At 37.4% G+C, this 14,988-nt stretch overlaps 2 protein-coding genes across 3 annotated transcripts; both read left to right on the top strand.

Annotated features, from left to right (window-relative positions):
* The first annotated feature begins 1,238 nt into the window (after positions 1-1,238).
* On the top strand, positions 1,239-7,999 carry LOC107798096 (serine/threonine-protein kinase PCRK1). Of its 2 annotated transcripts, none has more exons than XM_016621056.2 (6): positions 1,239-1,421; positions 1,512-1,599; positions 2,304-2,714; positions 4,077-4,337; positions 4,507-4,629; positions 6,949-7,999. In XM_016621056.2, the coding sequence occupies exons 3-6, from the start codon at positions 2,334-2,336 to the stop codon at positions 7,453-7,455; spliced, it is 1,272 nt and encodes a 423-aa protein (XP_016476542.1). In that variant the 5' UTR covers positions 1,239-1,421; positions 1,512-1,599; positions 2,304-2,333; the 3' UTR covers positions 7,456-7,999. The 2 variants fall into 2 exon arrangements, with proteins under 2 accessions (XP_016476542.1, XP_016476541.1); XM_016621055.2 differs by having other exon boundaries at positions 1,271-1,421; positions 1,512-1,579.
* A 1,850-nt stretch (positions 8,000-9,849) lies between these two features.
* On the top strand, positions 9,850-11,958 carry LOC142164600 (uncharacterized). The gene is made up of 2 exons (XM_075222597.1): positions 9,850-9,983; positions 10,065-11,958. Exons 1-2 carry the CDS (start codon positions 9,857-9,859, stop codon positions 10,802-10,804), a joined length of 867 nt encoding a protein of 288 aa, XP_075078698.1. The 5' UTR covers positions 9,850-9,856; the 3' UTR covers positions 10,805-11,958.
* The last annotated feature ends 3,030 nt before the right edge of the window (positions 11,959-14,988 follow it).

The raw sequence follows: 14,988 nt of genomic DNA, 5'->3' as shown, positions 1-14,988 counted from the left end.
CGGAGAAATTAAAAAAAAAATGTGTCAAATGAAGTGGACTTTGGAAGTAGTTTCATTTGCTCTTGTAATTGTTTATTCAAATAATGTTTAGATATAAGAGAGACTTGAAATACTATTCAAAAGATTGCAATATGGTAGCCTATATATTTTTTAAAAGGGGAGGTCTATGTTACTAAACAAAGAATAGGAGTACAAATGAAATAGTTAAGATTAGAAATGGTAATTATGGAATATTATTGAAAATTATCTTTAAAACCAGTTTTGTTATAAATATATCAATACAAGTTAGGGGTAAGTGTAGTATCTCAAATACAGAATACCTAAACTCTTTGGCATGAATGGACACCTAAACAAGTTTTACACATATTATTTCTAAATGTATTGTATCGTATTATATTATATTATATGAATATAACATTTAGATAAGATTATATTGTTTTTTTGTTGTTTCATAATGTCACACACCTTACAATATTACAAAGAAAAAGTGAATTATAGGATAGAATAATTATTAAAAAAAGGTAAAATAAAGAATAAAATAGAATTATAATAAGGGCAAAATGAGAATAAAATAACGTAATAATGCGATCACACCAAATCAGTCATTACATAATAAAAAAGATTTTTTTCATCGTTACATAACAACGAATTTAACAATACGATATAACAAAATTTAAATTAACAATCAAAACAAATATTGTATTTAAAGTAATAATAGGAACAATATAATATGTAACGACCATCCAAACAAGTTATTAAGCGAAGGCGGAGCCACACTGTCGGATACAGATTTGGTCGAACACAGTAGTTTTAGTTCAAATCATATATTTGTCATATAATTTTTATTAAATATGTATAAATTATTAATTTAGAACTCGATTACTTAAAATAATTAAAATCTCGAACCCACAAATTTAAAATTTTGGCTCCGTGTGTGCTATTAAGCACCCTGCACCCTGTTTTCAACATTAAAATTTTCCCAACTATACTCAACGACCCATTCTTTCTCCAAAAAGAATACATTTTTCTCTGCATGAGGGGCTAAAAAAATGTGATACTGTCCCATTCCCCACCATTGTGCAAATTCCATCTTATTATTAGCATAGATTTTGATGAGTAAATTTAAATTTAAACAATTGTGTCAAACTTTTCTTGAAAATAACAGTGTGAACATACTGTTTTGGAGAAAACTTTCCTTATGTGGGGTATGGTTTTATTAGTTTGTTTGATTAGCAGACTTCAAATGTTGCCGTGTGAAGACTTTTCAAGCCATTCCAAGTCTTTGCCATATTTGAACAGAGATTGCCTCTTATTGGAGCTGTATCTTCCCTATGAAAATGATCAAAATCCAAATAATATTGCCACTTATAAACATAGTGAGTTAAAAATTATCCTGTTTTTTCAGATTTAGCAGCATAAAGGTGAGTTTTTTTTTTCAAGATTTTGAGTACCATTTTTTTGTCTGTTGGCAGTCAAAGTAAAAAGCTGAATATTGTTTTTTTTTTCCACAGGAACTGTAATTTTGGGCATTTGGGTATCCAAGAACTGAAAAAGATTGAATCTTTGTGACCTGTAGATGGTGGGTTTTCTTCATTTCTGGTAATTTTACCTTTTTGGGTTATTTTATTTTGCTTGATTTGTGCTTCAGTTTGCTGGTTTAGCTCTAGTCTTGATAATTAAGTATTGTCTTGGAATTGGTTCAACTTTTGTGGTCCAAATGAAACATAGTGGTTATTGAGATTTCCTATAGGCAAGCCAATTAGTTTGGGGTTGAGTTGTTGTTTCTGTTTCAAGGGTTTTAGAGCATTTTCTTTTGAGAGCCATGGGGCATATGTCCCGGGGGAGCTAGAAGCCCGAGTACGGTTTTGGACCCAATAGCTTTTGCTCAAACGGTGTATTTGGTGTAATTTTTTTTAATAAATATACAAATATTAAATTCAGAATCAGTTATTGTCGTTGTTCTAAAATCCAGAATCCATAAAGTTGAATCCTGACTCCGCTTCTGCATTTATCATTTGGGTTTGGTAGGAGAGAATTGATTTACTAGTTAATGGCTTCTCTTTCTTTTTGCATTTCCATGGGTTTGGTTGGTAGTCTTCTGCCTATTTGTCATTTTCATTTTTGTCTGTTTCTTTATCTTGTCCTTATTTTTACTTAAACAAGGCATGTGGCATTTTATATTCCTTAAATTCTTCTGTGTATTTTGCAGCCGATCGTGTAATTAGAATTCTAAATATGATGTACAGAAATACGTGCCATGTGTTACTTGATATTAAGATTCCATTCTGGATTTGAATCTGCAGGGAGCGTATTTAAGTACTATACTGAAGGACATGAAGTGTTTTCAGTTCTACGTTGGCGACAAGAAGGAAGAACCTAAGACAGTGAATTCAAATTCCGTTTTATCCTCCTCTTCTGTTCTGTCTGATCGCGAATTTAGGAATTCGCGTCTTGAGTGCAGCTCTCAGAATGCATCAGATACCAGCACAGAGTCCAGAGGAAGGAGCCAATTTCCAAGCCTGTCGGATAGGCCTTCCAATCTCAGGGTATTTACATTCTCAGAACTGAAATCAGCAACGAAGAATTTCAATCGTACTACCAAGATTGGAGAAGGCGGATTTGGATGTGTATATAAGGCCACTGTAAAGAGTGGTGAGGATTCTGTTAAAAAGATTGACGTGGCTGTAAAACAACTCGGTAGGAGAGGATTACAGGTAAATACTTTCTTTTTTAAGCTCGAATAGTTATGTATTAGAAATTTTAGGATCTTGCACTTTGACATCTCAATTTATTAGGTGTTGGTACTTTGCTGTTAGTACTTTGTAGGGTCACAGTTCATTCATTTTTCTTACCATTTAAGCCTTGTACGGCGGTGTATTAGAAAACTTAGGATCTTGCACTTTGACATCTCTATTAATTAGGTGTTGGTATTTTGGTGTTAATACTTTGTAGGGCATCACTTCATTCATTTCTCTTGCCATTTAAGCCTCGTACGGCGGTGTATTAGAAAACTTAGGATCTTGCACTTTGACATCTCTATTAATTAGGTGTTGGTATTTTGGTGTTAATACTTTGTAGGGTACCACTTCATTCATTTCTCTTACCATATAAGCCTCGTACGGAGCTGTATTAAAAAACTTTGGCAACTTTTTTAGGACAAAAAAACTTGCAAGAACAAAGCAAACTACTCTACAGTATGAAGTTGCTAAGGGAAATATTTTAACTTTAATGTTTGTATATCTATAGAGCCACAACGACATATATACATACTGATTGAGTTGGCTTGATGTTATCAAAATATCTTATCAAACTGTGCACATGAAAGCCCATGGATTTGAGTGATCTTCTTTTTTGGTTAAAACATGTCCTTTCTTTTGTACATTTCCTCGGTTCTTTTTAGGTATAGTGATGTACTCGCCCCATCTAAATAATGACCAGAGATGCATATTTGAAAAATTGTAGATGGCAGATGGGAGATTGGTGATTTGTTGACTAGTTTTGGATTGTCTATTACTGCCTGAATAGAACATTTGCTGTAAACGGAAGTTTTGTCCGATATGACCTTTCACATATAAACAAAAATAAGAGTAGCTAATAGAAAAGGGTTTATTTTCCTCAAATTTGTTGATAGCTAGTCATGACGAGAGTTCATCATCCTCTTGAATTCTCCTTTGGTTTAAGATGTCCAATATCTTAGACATATTTTCTTATGCTTGCATTCATCTTATATGTGACTTGAGCAGAGTGATATTGAACTTCTATTTTTCTTACTCCAAGATCCACATCATTGTTTTTCTTCACTGGAGTTTTGTGGAACTGCTCTATATTTTATCTGTTTAACCTCAAAAGAGTGGAATATGCTACTAGTTTGAGATTGATAGTTGATATTGTTGATTGAATGATCCTCTTTTATTAAAAAAAAAAAGTTAATGGTCTCATTGATCATCAAGCATGGTAATACTCTCGTTGTACCATGTTTTGCCTGACCTAGTTAATATATGGTGAGTCGACCACTTTCAATTAGAAATAAACTATTCAACATCCAATAACGTACTATTCCTGCTTCTATTCAACAGGGCCACAAAGAGTGGGTAACAGAAGTCAACGTTCTCGGGGTGGCTGAACACCAAAACCTCGTCAAATTGGTTGGCTATTGTGCAGAAGATGACGAGAGAGGAATCCAGCGCCTTTTGGTGTATGAATACATGCCTAACAGAAGTGTCGAAAACCATTTGTCAGCTAGGTCAGAAACGCCTCTCTCCTGGGCAATGAGGTTAAAGATAGCCCAAGATGCTGCTCGTGGCTTAACTTACTTACATGAGGAAATGGACGTTCAGGTACTTTTGCCGCTAGCTATTTATACCTATATAAAAGGTGTAAATGTGTAACTAGCAAAAGGCACTTCAGCCCCTTTGTATCTTGTTTTTGTTGAGTTATAAATGTTTTGAGTCAGCTATCGTTCTTAAGCATGACGTCTCTATTTTTTTTTTTTTATAAATATTGTAGATCATCTTCAGAGATTTCAAATCTTCAAACATTCTCTTGGACGAGCAATGGAATGCAAAGTTATCAGATTTTGGACTTGCTAGGTTGGGACCTCCTGAGGGTCTAACCCATGTCTCAACTGCGGTATGCTCCCATAACTTGTTGGCATGCATCTCAATACATATTAGCTGACAAGATCTTTGCCTTTGGTCTTTTTCACTTATTCTTGCTTGTTTATTAGTTTTTCTAATTAATGTAGGATACTAAGATATTGAGAGACTTTCATGTAGACCCAGGGTATAACTTTTTCTCAAACAGTGTATTTGTATTAAAAAATTCAATAAATATGTACAAATATTGAATTTAGAACCCAGTTATCTACTTGAAGTCGTTGTTCTAAATCTAAAACCCATAAAGTTAAAATCTCAGCTCTGCCTCTGCATAGACCTAACTCGTTTTCTTGAAATGATCAACCATAATCTACCTAAAGTCTTCACTAGACTTCTTTGCTAATGATAGTCCTCCGACTAATTTTAGTTTTCATCCCTGTTACCTTTTAACAAAAAAAGGGTCCAGACACATTGACTTTTGCATGACTTCATTTTCGGTCCAGTGTCTATTTAGCTAACTAACATACGCTCCTTTAGTAAAGGATTATGTCAAAATCCAGTAAAACCTCTATATTTCACTTGCACCAGGTACTGCGTCTAATTAATTGAATCTATTTTTCATCAAATTTATCATTTGTCCATATGATAAGGTTTGATATATCTAGTTAATTAGTCCTTGAAATAATTCTACACGTGTTCGACCTATATGTTCCGAGGTGGACCTATGTTGTAAAGAGAGGGGTCACCGGTACTCGGAAAGTTCGGTAAAAATTTCATGTATACATGAACATGTCGTTAAAAAAAGTAATATATTAGTAGTGACACCCTATATACAAAGCAGATTTTGGTTGAGTGCAAAAGCTCCCCCACGACCTTCAAATCCTGGGTCCGCCTCTGTAATATGTTGAACAAGGACGGGTAGTTTTTGCGGTAAATGTGTATTTTCCTTACGGAAAAGGGCTTAAAGTACCCCTATCGTATGGTAAATGGTTTATAAAAGCCCCCGTCCATCTATCCATCTGAAAATATATAAGACGTTCATTCTATTATCAAATATACCCTCGCGACTAACGAAACTCCATGTGGGCATCTCATTAAATGATGTGGCGTTCTTTCATTTGTCCACGTGGCTCAGTGGGGCTGACATTGTATTTGGGTAATTTCGACCCAATTAACCGATCCGACCCACTCCTTTTACCTTATACCACTCTTTTAACCAGAGTACCCATATATTTTACTTGTCTTCTTCCCCAATTTAGAAACTAGGTCATCAGGTTGCTTACCCGAGTCTTCTTCCCCAAAATTTCTCTTTTTCAACTAATTAAATCTTGTCTTTTTCCTTCGAAAAAAGCAGTTCCAAAAAGTGATTCAAGAGTGAGTGTATTCCCTGAAGCATGACTATTGTTATCTTCCTTCTTAGATCTGTCTTGCACGGTAGTCTCACCATGTGCCTCCAATGATTCAATGCCAGCATTGGACCTCTGTGTCACATTTCCAAGATTTGGCCCCTTCTGTAATAATGAAAGGAGGTGCTGATATGCCTGGCTATCCACATTTACAGGTTTTTCAGTCTTTGTACGATTAGTACTCCAGCCTTGTGGCTGTGAATTAGACTTCTTCTCGCTGAACTCTGACAACATTGTATGCTCAAGGTCTTCACAAGTAAGGATCATCGGTGCTGCCTCCCTTTTACTGGACTTGTACACAAGCTCAGGCCCCCCACGCGGTGAAGAAGGTAAATTCGACACAAACTTACTTGTAGGCTCAAGACTTTGATGGGAGAATTCTGATGGTAGCTGTTCCGAAGTATCACCCTCAAAGGGCTGCGTTCTGTTTTTATCACCACCAACAATTAATGCAAGCAAATCATTGGGTATAAGATAAAAGAAGTGACCACATAAAAAATAATGGGTCGGATCTGTTAAATGGGTCGAAAATTACTCAAATACAATGTCAACCCTACTGAGCCACATGGATAAATGAAAGAACGCCACATCATTTAATGAGATGCCCACATGGAGTTTCGTTAGTCGCGGGGTATATTTGATAATAGAATTAACGTCCTATATATTTTCAGACAGATAGATGGACGGGGGGCTTTTATAAACCATTTGCCATACGATAGGGGTACTTTAGGCCCTTTTCCGTTTTCCTTAACTTTTAACCATAAGAAGACTGGCAAGGAGAAGTAAATTCAACACAAGAACCACCCCTTGTCCCTAGCTAGCATGCTTTCCGAGCCTTTTCTTCCCCCTTAAGCAACCTATCTTTTATTTTGTTTGTTAGCTTTTATCAATTCTATGTATTATTGGAAACAACGTAAGCATATTATATTATCTTTCTATTGTATCAGGTTGTTGGAACCATGGGATATGCAGCTCCCGAATATGTTCAAACTGGCCGTCTGACATCCAAGAGTGATGTGTGGAGCTATGGGGTCTTTCTATATGAGCTGATTACTGGTCGACGCCCATTAGATCGAAATCGTCCGAGGATTGAGCAGAAGCTTTTAGAGTGGGTAAAACCATACATATCAGATTCTAAGAAATTTCAGCACATATTAGACCCAAGGCTTGAAGGTAAAATCTCAAGGTCAGCTCAGAAGCTCTCTATTGTCGCCAACCGCTGCTTGGTGAGACATCCAAAGTCAAGGCCGAAAATGAGTGAAGTCGTGGAAATGGTGAATAAAGTTGTCGAATCATCAATAGGAGTAGGAAATCCTGAACCACCTGTGAAAATTGTGGAACCAACTTCACCAGAATCTGAAAGAAAAGGTAAAAGGAGGATAAGTGATACCAAACTTGGAGATGGTAGCCGGTTAGTACGCATGTGGTCAACAAAGCTGATAAACACCTGTTAATATAATAATTTCCGATACGCACAAAAAAAAAAGGGAGAAAGAAAAAGTTAACAAAAACATTATATCCATGAATTGACAGCATGTGGTGACTTTGGACATTATATTCGACTTGCTGCAGAGTTTTCTGGGGATCTATAATGATGAATGAAGGGGGTTTGGCATTTGATACAACAGTTCTAGGGAAGAGTCTGAAGCTCTTATGGTAATACTGATCTTGATATTTTTACTCTTAGATTAAATGTGGCTTCTTGCCTCTCGACCTTTACCACGTAGGGTTAAGGTCTGTGTACACTACCCTCCCCAGACCCCATTTGTGGGATTAATTTGGGTTTTTTGTTGTTGTAGTTGATTAAATGTGGCTTTTATAATTTCCACGATATGCAAGAAAATGACCAAGATGAGAAACTTCGTCTTGTTATACTGTTAAACATGAAAATTATCGATACTCCTTGATATAGAGAAATGGAGTATAGTGTTATTGAACTCTTTTCTATTCCGAGTCATGTAAAACAAACATTCAAGTGAAAATATTGGATCTTCTAACTAGATTATTTCAATATCGAAAATGGAAACGAGCTTTTAGTGGTATTAGTGTTTAACCAAAAATCTGAGTCTTTGGTCAAAGCTAAAAAGAAATTCGGGTTACTGATAATCAGGAGACAGAAAATAAAATACTTTTGAGAATGATGGTAAAACAACAAATAGTTTTGTATTTCAATGAATTCTCAATAGTATTCCGTGTCCTTACAAATGATGATACTTCTTCCTTTTATAGATAATTCTAGGTAAAGGAATGAAGCCTCAGCTTTAATGATATAATTATGAGTAATAAATGATATTAAATAAGCCGTTATACAATCATTCCTATTAAATACTAATTTTCTAACGTATCAGGTATTTAATAATGAATTTGGACTCCTTTCTGTCATCAGATCTTTGTTTTTAATGCCTTCTAATCCGTTGGCTGTAAATGACTTGAATTGGTACGAGACTAGTATCTACACTTCGTCTCGTGCCTATTTAAATTCCTCTTCCCGTGGCTGTCTCCATCCGTGCTTCTTAGTCAATTGTTGCGCTTTGACCATTTAACCAAACCACGTGTCATGCCACGTCATCTTTAATATAAACTCAGTTTTTCCCAATACAGATAGTCCCCCCACTTTCCATTTATTTATCAATTAAATAATTGGGAAGTGGATCTTCATAAAAAAGGAATTTTTGCCACAATTAATGCTTATGACAGTATTAACGCCTCAGTAATCTTTTCCATTTAATGTTCTGCCCATGTGTCATTTTCTGATTGATTCTGCTATTTACACCCTTTTTCAAGACTTCTTCATTCTCACTATTCACGAAGTGATAGTTGCCTTTATTATAGGCTTTCCATTATTACACTTCTAAGTTTGACGGTTCCCATTATATTCATAACTTTTTCTTCCTTTGTCTTCGTCACAAATCTTCAGCAAACATTTTCTTCTTCATTTCTACTTTCTTTCGACTTATCCTTCCTAACAATGTCATCTTCAAACCCTAACCGTAAAAAAGTTCCGATTCTAGACCAATTCCCCAACGCCCTTGTTAGACACAGAAGAGGCGGAGGAGGTAGGCTTCGAACAGGGTTAGAATCTACTCGAGGTGGCTCCTCTGGTTCTTCTTCAAGGAGTTCTATCCCAAAGGCCCCTCTTCTAGAAGTAGAGAAATTCTTGATTCTTCTCAAGAACCCTTAGTTGATGAGATAGTTCCCAGCGATTTGTCTTTTGAAAGTGACAAAACGTCTCTTCAAAAGCAAATTGCAAATTTGGAAAAAGCCGATACTTACCCTACAATAGTAACCGAGCTTACAATCCCCACCATAAGAAAAGATTGTAACTGGAAGGATAGTCTTCGAATGTCAATTCCTTCCCCAAATCAGAGAATTTCCTCCTTTAGAAGTGGGTATTCTTTTGTTTATACTTACCCCTTCACTTTAGGTTTTAATCCTCCGATTGACCCAGTTATTCTTGATTTTTGCCGTTTCTTTACAATTTGTTTGGCCCAAATCGGTCCCCTAGTGTGGAGAACAGTGGCTTGTTTGAGATACTTATCCTCCAAAGCCAATGTCAATTTCACCTTCTCTCACCTCATTCATTTATACCACCCTAACTTAATACGCCATGAGGTTTTTACCTTAACTGCAAGGAGCAAAAAAGTTCTGGTAAATCCTGAAGATGACAAAGATCGTGGATGGTATATCCGTTACGTTGCTGTTCGTACGGTGGACTTGATTGGCGAAACAAATACTCCCTTCCCTGAGAAGTGGAATTTTGCACGTAGGTTTCCTTTTACTTACCGTACCTACTCTTGAGAATTTCAAAAGAAATTTGTTTTTAACCTCGTCTCTTCTTGGGTTTTTGTAGCAACCATGGGAGATGTGAAACCTATTCCCAACTTCCGTGGTTGGGTAGACTCACTTTTGAAGATTGCTTCTAGGGAGCAAAGAACTTGGAAATTGATTTCTTCCTTACATGGCTGGAAGGTGAAAACACATGGTATGCCCCTTTTTATATGTTTTTTTACATGTTAAGCATTTTTTCCTCAATTTTGATCATGTATATCCTTCCTTTAATCAGGATTTGGCGTTAGAGGAATGACGACTGAAGTAGCTATGGCCATTCGCATGTCTGCTAATGCTGCTCTTGATTTGGATAAGGCTCGAGCCTTGCTGTCAAAAAGGAAAGCTATAAAAGAAAGTTCTGAAGAAGAGGAGGGTAACTCCCTAATTACCAGGCCAAGGGTCAGGAGGCGAATAATCATTGATGCTGAAATTGAAGATACTCCTGCTCGAACCTCAACCACCGAGCCTGTTTTGATTCATTCTGACGAGGACACCGAACCAAGAGATAATAATGAGTCAATTCAGCATCTTTTTGATAGTGGTTTCGAGAGTGGCGAGCTCGACCCTGTTTTTGATGAAGCTCCTCTTTCCTCATTCGTTCCTATTTCCTCAATTCCACTGCCAACCGTAAGTATTTCTTCACCAGTTTTGACGACTTCCGTTCTTTTGCCAGTTTCTGCCGCTCCTATGTTCGTTCCCTTGACAGTTTCTACTGCACCTGCTTCCGCTCCTGCGTTGGTTTCTACATTTTCTCCTTCCATTCCTGTTTCTACATCTTCTCCTTCCATTCCTTCCATTGCTCCTCTTCCCTCTGTTCATCGTACAGAGACGGGTTCTAGCAGTGGAAGTATGACTATGAGAAGTGTTACTCTTGAAGTTCCTGCCAACCATAGCCTCTTGAGAAAGACTGGTAGAGCCGATGTTTGGCTCGAGCCCCTAATTGGAGATATTGAGAAGAAGAATATGGAGCCATAACTGCTTGACTCTGATGAATGACATAGTTCATTCTACTTTGAAGGTATTTTTCCTCTTCTTACCAACAAGTTTTTTTTTATCTTCAATCCCTCATTTCTATGAGTTGTCTCTGTAGGCTAACCTCATTGGTACGGAATTAATGGGAAGAATTTCCCTCCTGGAAAGAAAAGCCCGTGAGTCTGAAAAAATTGTCCACGAGGCCGAAGAAATAGCTAGGGGAGCCCAGCTTGAAGCAGTCAATTGGAAAGAACAGTTTGAGAATGCTCAAGGAACCATAGAGGAGTTGCAAGAAAATAAAAACCTCCTAGAGCAGCAAAATCGTGGTTTGACTTCTGAACTGGCAACTGCCAAGGCTTCTTCAAGCCAATTTAAAAGAGACAAAGAGCTTTTGGAATGCTCTTTGTCAGAACAATTATCAAAGGCTAGTGAAGAAGTTAGGGAGCTTAAGGCACTTTTGGCTAAGAAAAAAGAGTATGCAGGAGAGTTAGTGCAAAGCTTGACTCAAGCTCAAGCTGACTTGCAGACCTCCTCTGACGAGATTCATGCCTTGAAGAGTTCTCATGCCTCTCTTGAAGCTTCCCTTGATTCCCATTTAGCTGAGCATCAAATCTTGAAAACGATCTTGCTATGTGGGAAAAGGAATATGGACTTCTGGAGGAGAACTTCAACATAGAGGTGAGTTGGGCTTTCCTAAAATCTCGCCGTGATGCTTTGACGGAAGCTGTTCAGGAAGGCTTTGACTTGCAGTCTGAACTGGCCAAAGTCGTAGATACCATCGAGAAAAGTCAACAATCTATTGATACTCCTTCTCCTCTACTTGAAGTTCCTGGAACGGAAGAACTTTTAAATGAAGAAGTGGCTACTGCAGCAATTGGGGTTGCAATTCCTGCTCCCGAGGGTGAAACTTCTGATGTTCCAAACCCTTCAGTGACTAGCTGAAAATGAAATTGTTGTAAGGGATCTTTTGATGAAGTCCCCAGTTATCATAATGGGGCATTTGTAAAAAACAAATGCTTTGTTGACTAAGTTTGTACTTAGTTTTTTTTTTTTATATTAAGAAGTTTTATCGGTACTTCTGTATATTCTATTCTTGCCTATTTATCTAGGACTTATGGAATAGCTTAGCATTTTTATCCTTTTAAAATGCTTTATGATTCTTCTCATGGATTATCAACATGAGACTTATAAAAGAGGGCCCTTTTATTTTATCGACACTTAATGAAGAAGACATCTCAACTTCATAATGATGTTATAATACGATGAAAGAAATAGGAAAACACACGTTTTGTATGAAACAACTTTGGCAAGTTTTTATTCATAAACTTTAACAAGTGTTTGACTATTACATGTATTACAATACATCTACAACTTTCTCGTAACTGTTTTTCTTGTAACAGATTTGTACATAACATAGAATAAACAAGGTTTTTCTTCATAACCCGTTTCAGTACATAGTCATGACCCTATCTTTATATATTAAGAAGGGTTTGAGAGGTGACTTTGCTTATGAGTTTTGAGAGATGACTCTGTTATTCTCATGAATGCTGAAGACTTCGTAACTTTTACTCAACACTTGACTCTGTTGTTCGATATTCGTATCTGCATTTCTACACGTATCTGTGTACAATATTGTAGTCCCCCAAGTGTTTGAGCGGTGAAGTATGAAGCCTCGAGCACTTGTTTATTTCTTTTACTTTGGCCCTTTTCCTGAAACAGAAAGATATACGGGACTCGAAGGTGCGATTATAAATGAAGACTGCCTAACTCGTGTGTATTTCCATCAGATTAATTGTAACCCTGGGCTAGGAATTTAAGAATACTCCATTTTGCCTTGCAGGTTGTGACTCATCATTTGGCACGAGTTAGGGTATTTTGCCTAGCATCTAAAATCGTTAGTAAAATATTAATAATCCAAGAGAGAAATTTTAACATGGTGATACCTGACCGTAGGTACTTTCTCAAAAGTAATATCTTTTTAAGTGGACGACATTCCAATGTGAGGGTAAAACTTTACCGTCCATTGTCTCCAACTGGTATGCTCCTTTTCCTGCAATGTCACGGACTTTGTACGGTCCTTCCCATGTTGGACTTAGCTTTCCTGAGTTAGCAGCCTTTGTAGATTGGAACACCTTTTTAAGCACGAAGTCCCCAATTTTGAAAAATCTGAGGCGTGCTTTCCTAATGTAATATCGTTCAATTACTTGCTTTTGTGCTGCCATCCTTATCAATGCAGCTTCTCTTCTTCCTTCAAGTAAATCAAGGCTGACCCGCATCTCTTCATCATTAGATTCCTCTGTTGCCTGATCGTACCGTGTGCTTGGCTCACCTATTTCAACTGGAATTAAGGCTTCCGCACCATAAACCATTGAAAATGGTGTTTCTCCGGTGCCTGTTTTGGTCGTTGTACGATAAGCCCATAATACTCCAGGTAACACATCAGGCCAATTACCTTTTGAATCCTGTAACCTCTTCTTTAAGTTGTTGATAATGACTTTGTTAGTAGATTCTGCTTGTCCATTACCTACTGGATGGTATGGCGTAGACGTTATCCTTTTGATCTGCTAACTTTGAAGAAATTCTGTGATTTGAGCTCCAATGAATTGTGGTCCATTGTCACACATGATCTCCTTTGGTGCTCCAAAACGGCATATTATATTTCGCCATATGAAGTCTTTAACTTCCTTCTCTCGTACCTGTTTAAATGCCCCTGCTTCTACCCATTTAGTGAAGTAATCTGTAAGTATAAGTAAAAACTTTACCTGACCTTTTGCTTGTGGAAGTGGACCTACGATATCCATTCCCCATTTCATAAAGGGCCACGGGGCTATAACAGGATGTAGTAACTCAGCTGGTCTGTGCATATTGTTGCCGTACCTTTGACATTTATCACATTTGGACACGAAACTGGTTGCTTCTTCTTCCATCTTAGGCCAATAATATCCTGTGCGAATTAATGTTCTTACCAGTGACCGTCCCCCTGCGTGATTCCCACAATGTCCTTCGTGTACTTCTCTCATCACATATTCTGTTTGAGAGGGTCCGAGACACCTTGCTAGTGGTCCACCGAACATCTTTCGATAAAGATTTCCTTGATATAAACAATATCGAGCAGCTTTTTTGCGAAGCGCGTGAGCCTTTCCTTTGTCATTAGGCACGGTACCGTGCTGTAAAAAGGCAACAATTTCGTTTCTCCAATCCCATGTTAAATGATTAAAATTTACCTCGTTTTTATCAGATTCGAGAACGGAATGAAATAGATGTATGACTGAAGCATTTGTATTGTTTGCTACATCTGCTGTAGATGCGAGATTTGCTAAAGCATCTGCCTCTACATTCTCATCTCTTGGGATCTGCACTACTTTCCAAGTTTGGAATTGTTTTATTAACTCTCGTACCTTTGCGAGGTACTCTTGCATTCGCGTCTCTCTGGCTGTATAAGTCCCCAGCATTTGATTGACCACGAGTTGAGAATCACTCTTGATTATAATCTGTGTTATGCTGAGTTCTCGCGCCAATTCTAAACCTGCAATTACAGCCTCATACTCTGCTTCATTGTTAGTTATAGAATGACATTTTATAGCCTGTCTTATAGTCTCACCCGCAGGTGGTACAAGGACTATTCCTAGGCCTGCCCCTTTTACATTAGATGAACCGTCAGTGAATAAAACCCAAGTCCCCGGGTTTGCACCATTAAAAACTAGTAATTCTTTTTCTGCTTCTAAATGCATCCCCTGGCTAAAATCAGCCACGAAATCAGCTAGTACTTGAGATTTTATAGCGGTCCTGGGTTGATAAACAACTTCATATTCACTTAGTTCTATAGCCCATTTTGCTAATCTTCCTGAAAGTTCGTGTTTATGCAAAATATTTCGAAGCGGAAAAGCAGTAACTACATTAATGGGATGGCATTGAAAATAAGGTCTTAATTTTCTAGATGCCATGATCAAAGCTAATGCTAATTTTTCTAGCTGTGGGTATCGTGTCTCAGCTTCCAATAAGGACTTACTTACATAATAAATAGGAGATTGTTTACCTTGGTCCTCGCGGACTAAAACAGCACTCACCGCGACTTCAGATACGGCCAGATAGATGAGAAGTTTTTCCCCCGCCTTTGGTTTTGCCAACAACGGTGGTTTTGACAAATAAGCTTTCAAATTTCTAAGGGCTTGTTGACAATCTTCATT

Source organism: Nicotiana tabacum, chromosome 10, assembly GCF_000715075.1.
Source record: "Nicotiana tabacum cultivar K326 chromosome 10, ASM71507v2, whole genome shotgun sequence".
In the NCBI taxonomy this organism is placed as follows: Eukaryota; Viridiplantae; Streptophyta; class Magnoliopsida; order Solanales; family Solanaceae; genus Nicotiana; species Nicotiana tabacum.
This window is presented reverse-complemented; position numbering and strand designations above follow the sequence as displayed.